Source organism: Pseudopipra pipra, chromosome 2 (assembly GCF_036250125.1).
Source record: "Pseudopipra pipra isolate bDixPip1 chromosome 2, bDixPip1.hap1, whole genome shotgun sequence".
In the NCBI taxonomy this organism is placed as follows: Eukaryota; Metazoa; Chordata; class Aves; order Passeriformes; family Pipridae; genus Pseudopipra; species Pseudopipra pipra.
In genome coordinates this window covers 91,201,020-91,207,019 of record NC_087550.1, presented here as the reverse complement: position 1 = coordinate 91,207,019, position 6,000 = coordinate 91,201,020, and the positions used below count along the sequence as shown (strand labels likewise).

At 46.2% G+C, this 6,000-nt stretch overlaps 1 protein-coding gene across 2 annotated transcripts in view; it reads left to right on the top strand.

Moving 5' to 3' along the window:
* The first annotated feature begins 4,703 nt into the window (after positions 1 to 4,703).
* ST6GAL2 (ST6 beta-galactoside alpha-2,6-sialyltransferase 2) overlaps positions 4,704 to 6,000 on the top strand; it is a 52,976-nt gene continuing 51,679 nt past the window's right edge. The window contains exon 1 of one of the 2 annotated variants that reach the window (XM_064646380.1): positions 4,704 to 4,937. Coding sequence is in view for 1 of the 2 variants with exons in the window: in XM_064646379.1 (XP_064502449.1) it covers positions 5,711 to 5,743 (33 nt within the window). In the remaining variant the exon portion in view is untranslated. Of the gene's footprint in view, positions 4,938 to 5,499; positions 5,744 to 6,000 lie in introns of those variants that run through there. The other variant, XM_064646379.1, reaches the window with a different exon arrangement.

The window sequence follows — 6,000 nt, the reverse complement described above, 5'->3', positions numbered from 1 at the left end:
TGAGGATGACTTCTGCAGTAATATGACAACTGGCAGAAAAATCCAAGCTGAAGTAGATCCTATACCTTTGTCTTCTCCTTGCAGCACTTTACCATTTCTCATGAATCTGAATTCTTGACAAGGATCATGAGGAGACTTGCATGTGCAAGGGAGTAAATGGATAGGTGATCTGGGTGTGGTTCAAAGTTCATGCTATAGATGTGGAAGTCCATGCTTCCTTCCTAAGGCAAATATTAGGGAGAGGAAAGCAAAGAATAGGCTGTGACTCTGCTTATCAGGTTTCACATTTAAGACAGCACTGAAGGATAAGAATCACTTATTAACACAGGTCAGGTCAGCAGTAAGTTAGCACTTTCCCACAAGACCAGAGAAAACTACAAAGAAATTGTGTCCATTATATCTTTGAGTCCTGGGGCTGCTTCAGAGGCAGTACAGCTCACACAAGGTGCACACTCTGGATTCATAATTCATTGTGTTTCCTACTGCACCTTGCCAAGACACAACTAACACTAGACAGCAACTGGGTTGGCTCTTCAGACACACATGGAACAGGATACACACGGAATTCTTCCTGAGACTATCAATGCCATTCTGACAAACATTCTTCTTTTTTCCCCTGTCAGTTCTGTGCAAGCAAAAAGAGTCCTTGGAAACTCTTTGTACACACACACACCAGTACCTGTCAGCCAGGATGCAACAAGCCCTGTGAGCCCAGCCAAATCTGCATAGGCATCTGAAACTAAACCACCTCACCACTGAATCCAGGAGAATTTCGTCAAGATGTTTCTGAAGGGAAGAGACACATCTGACTTTGGAGAGAAGGCAGTTCTGCCAATCGTCTGCCATGAGAAGGTATGAGAAAAAGAAACCAGGCCACTCTCTCTCCTAGGGGAGAGCTGTTAATTGAGGTCTATAGGCTCCAATCCTAAATCCATATCAGCAGCTGAAGAACTGTGACACTGAAATGCATCTGATGTGTGCAGAACCAACAACAGTATCTCTAGCTTAAATAAAAGCTTTAATAAAGCTTATTAAAAATCTGCTTGATGATTAGAAACAAAAGGCAGATCAGCACTGATGAGAACCATGGCAAGTGATAGCTGCAGGTCCCTCTGGATGCAGGGCAGGAATGCCCAGCCAAAAGAGCTTTACCAAGAGGCAGCACTGCTGAAGAACCAGAAGATTCACTGCCTCACAAGGTGCTGAAAGCACTAGGCTGAAGCATTCTCCTTCCTTCCCTGCCCCAACCAGGGGGGCAGAAAGTTTGAGGGTTTGCAGAAAGACAGTGGTAATCCACCCAACATGTTCCCTTCAGGAGTAATAGCAGAAAAATATCTCAGGGAACCATAAGTAGTAGGAGATGCTCAATTTGCAGGTAACTCATGCTTACTCATTCATGTAAGCTTAATAGCACTTCTTTTGTTCAAAACCAAAATAGTTCTGAAATAAAATTGCAATTACTTGGATGAAATTCGGCTTTGGTAAAGTCAATGGAAAAATTCCCCTTTCCATCAGTGGAGTCTTATTAGCCAAGAATATATTTTTAAAAGGTTAAATAAGCTTGTGTTTGGGCTTTAAGGATCTTTGTGTGCTGTACCTGCCAGTTTAAATGATGACTACAAAGATCTGTTATAAAACTTTTTCCAGGAGAGGCGAGAGCTTTCCCTGTGTCACCATTTTTAATATACTGTGACTCTTGCTCATAGTAAATTAGGTTATTTATCCCCTTTATTTATATGCACTGCTTTAACACAGTAACAAACCAAAGTGACAGATGCATCTATATCAGTCGTCAAACTCAATAACAAAGCAACAGCTACTGTGTGTAACTTTACCCTATTGCTATCAATTTATATAAAGGACAAATTCTTCAAACTGTGAATGTGTGAAAGTAAATTCTTTACCATTCTGGACTCGCCAGCAATTACTTTGTCCTCTGATCTCAAATCCTTCCCCAGGCTGCTCTCACATCATGGGGGCCTAATGTTGATCTCACAGACCCTATCCCAATTTACTTTCTGGCTTCCAGAGAAGCTGTTCTTTATTACTCCGCTGAAATTGAAGGCAGAATCAGGCCAATGGTTGGAAATAAACAGGATGCAGAGTTCTTCCATTATGGAGTTCAGAGTCTAAGCCAAATGCAGAATGTAAAAGGCTGAAGCAAACCTTATTGGATTGCAGACTAACTCCTCCTGTCTTCTGCAGATAAATTTTACATTTACATGTGTAGGGGAGACTCCCACTGCAGTCAATAAAAATTGTGCTCAACCAATGTTATTTGTCACCAATCCAACTGCCCATTCTGTAAGTGCTTTGCTGAAAAAAAAAGAAGTCTTCAGGCGACAAGCTCTCCTGATATTGTGTTTAAACTATCTCAGATTCCCACGTAGAATATATTAGTGTTACCAGGTTCCCCGTAATATTCACTTAATTTATGCTATTCATTTACTTTTTATTTCAAATGGAAGATCTATTTCACTAGTATATTAAAATAAACCTACTAAAGAACAGCACATTTTAAAATAGTAACAGATGGTGTCTGTAGAGTTGTACAGATTTAGATTCTTACTTTAAACTTAATTAAATAATTTTTAAAAATTGAATTAGCAGTACCCACCTTTCACTTTGCTTCTTCAAACATGTGCTTATTGTATGAGCCAGTGTACAATATAATATAATATCATTTTATAGACAGCAAGTCTGGGCCAAAAAAAAATACTGGGAAAATATCCATCCCTTAATTGCTAATTATGTTTATAAGTGTAGATTTTTGAATGAATGCTATACAGGACTACCCCTCAAGCAGCAGTGTTCCCATAGAACCAATTTGTGGATATATATATACATCTCAATAGAATTTTTGTTGTCTTTATGTATGTAAGACAACCCATTTGCATCACATTGTATCACACTGATAAATGAGGATCTTTATATTTTTGAAATTAGCTCTAGATTTGAAATTTATTTTTGCAATGTCCTAGACTTTGGGGAAAATATGCTATTTTTATTCATTAATTGTTTTGCAATTCATGAAACTCCTCAATAAAAGGGAAGTAAGTAGATGAACTCTGGGATTTACAATAATTATTTGCTATTGGTATGAAGTGTTATCACAACAATCATAGTTTTTAAACTGTTAACCTATTCTTGATTGTGTTTTGTCTTTCACATCCTTGTGATGTTACATCTTAATTTAGCAAATTGCACCTTTTTTCCTCTAGCTATAATGGCTTTTATTTCGACACTTGCTTCACAGCTTTGAAGGCGTGCCTTTTGCAGGCATGCTGTTCCGATCATGTTACACTTTACAAATATGGGCACAAAGAAACTACAGTCTCAGATGCATTTACACAGATGCTTATCTTAGAGCATAGATTCAGCACAAAATAAAGGTCATCTGTCATTACCCCAATAATTTGTAAGCGAAGACTTACTTATACTATTTGCAAAGTAAACAACAATTAAATTTGAACAAAGAGTAAAATATGCTTTAAGGTACTTTTAGCCGTTCAGCAAGCTTAGAAAGGATAACAACGACTGCACTGCAAACATTTCTCTTTTCTTGTGCCGCTGGACAGACACTGGATCGATTAGTGCCGTATGGGTCCGGCGGCGGGAGGGAGCATTTACTGCAGCTCCGGTAGCATCTCTCTGATCTCTCCTTTCCTTTGTGATCGCTGATCCAACAGCCCTACATCACATTGTTTTTCTACCCGCTTGATGAGCGAGTTAATGTGTTTCTTCTCAGGAGACCTTTAAGCTTAAAATATTTCTTTAATTAACGGAGCCTAATCTTAAAAAGTCAAAGCCGGCTGCGGCGCTTCCACACTGTATAGCTGCGGGAGTCCCACCGCCCCGGCTCACGAGGAAGGGCTGAATAAAGGACCATGTCTTCAACTTTCCGGAACGGCCACAGAGAACCCTCGCACCCCCGGCCCGACCTGCCGGGGTCCAGATGCCGAAGCCCCGCGGCGCTCCCCGCGCTCGGCAGGCCAGGGACACGGGGACAAGGCGAGGAGGCTGCCGGCCCAGCCCCAGCCCACGCACCTCCCACCCTCCCGTGCCGCTTTGAACTTCTCCAGCACAGGGCCCTGAAGGTGCAGCGCGGTCCCCCGGCCCCGCCACACCATAGCAGGGGAAGACGCAACGCCAGCGCCCCATCTCCGCGCATCCCACCCGCCTCCGGCCGGCGCGGGGGAAGATGCCCCGCCGCCGCCGGCCCCACACACTCCCCCACAGGGGGAAGATGCAGCGCTGCCGCCAAACCCCTGCCCGTGCGGAGGAAGGTGCGGCGCTCCCCCCGCCGCCCGGGTGACCCCCTCCCGCCGCAGCGCCCGCCCCTCCCGCCGGGGCCGCCCCGGCCGCCGCTGCCCTTCTCGAACAATGAGCCGGGAGAGCGCGGCACGGCCCCGGGGCAGCCCCAGCATGCCCGCCCCTCCGCCGCCCCGGCCCCCTCCGCCCCTCAACCCGCGCAAGCTCCCGCCCCGCTGTCGTAGGGCCCGGCCCCGCCCGCGAGGTACCGGGGGCGGGGGCACCCCCATCCCGGGAGGGGCCGGGCGGCGGCGCGGGGGACGCTCGGCCGCGTGTGGGGGGCGGCCCCGGCGGGCGGTGGCTCCCGGGGGAGGGCAGCGCCCGCGGGGCGGGGGCGGGGCGGTGCCGAGCCGAGCCGAGCCGAGCTGCGCCGCGCTGAGCTGCTGCGAGCCGCCCGCCGCCCGTGTCACCTCCCGGCGCCGGTGCCGGTGCTGCTTGCGATCCGGCGGGAGCCGCGGTGCCGCCCGCCCCCGGCGGTGCCCGCGCCCTGCGCTTTGTGCGTGCGGCGGCCACCACCATGCGGGGGGAGCGGCACCGCGTGGGACGCGGCGAGGCGGAGCGCCCGCGCCGCCCCGGCTGCTGCACCTCGGGGGGCAGGGCCCCCAGAGAGCCCTGAGCGCCCGGCGGTACGTAGTGGCACCCCCGGGCCGAGAGCACTTCTCTTTTTTTTTTTTTTTTTTTTTTTTGGCGGGGGGCGGCCAGTGGTGGTGGTGGTGAAGGGGAGGATTTCTACTGTGCAGCGTTTACGGGGAGGAAAATCCTGTAGGTGAAGCCACATGGGTTCTCAGTGGCATAGCTTAGTGGCTTCTTGCCTTTACAGATTTCAGGCGGGGAGTGTGCGGAGTGTGTTTTAGGAGGGTTCGCCTTCTCAAGAGGGCTTGAATAGATACGTTTAGAGAAGCAGTGCTTTCCAGGAATTTAAATGAGACCCTTTTCTGTGGTTGCTTTTCAAGTCTGTTCTGTTAGTTCTATATTTGCTCTTGCCGATTGCTCTTATCAATGGTTAGGCAGCTGTGTTAGCATATAAAAATCAGTATTCTCAGAAGAAAAAAAAGTCTCGGCAAATTCACTTCTAATAAGCGGTGCAGATCACTTTTGTGGTTTCTTTCTATATTTTATCAGTAATGTTATCATCTCTAGTACTCAGCTGTACCATTTGTAGCTTATTTTGTCATGGCAATGTGTTTCATTTGGTACTAGAAAAAATTTGACTGGGTTACTCATTCAAGTAATTTAGATGATCTCTTGGAGTAAGGTTTAGTCATCTCATTTCTTCACGTGTAGGGAACTGTTAAGGCAGGAGGCAGCGACAAAGCTCAAGGTTATGGTTTTCGCACATTTTTCAATCTGATTTTCCTTTTTCAGTCTTGCAAACTTTCTGAACTTTAACCCTTTTGCAATGAAACTTTTCAGGTGTGGTGTTTGCATCCAGGTAATTTTAATACTTATATATGTATGTATGCATCTTTTTTTGTTGTTTGGAAAACTCATGTGAAAGTAATTCAGCTGGTTTTGATAATGTGGGACTGTTGGATATGGGGAAAGAATTAGTACATTTTTTCCATTTAAAGATGAAGTTCTTGCAGTGGGTTGTTTTTTTTTAAGGGGGGATTTATTTTTTTTATAAATTCGAACTATAGTGTAGAGGTATTTTTCTTTCATGTGCATTTCTGATTAAAATACTGCTTG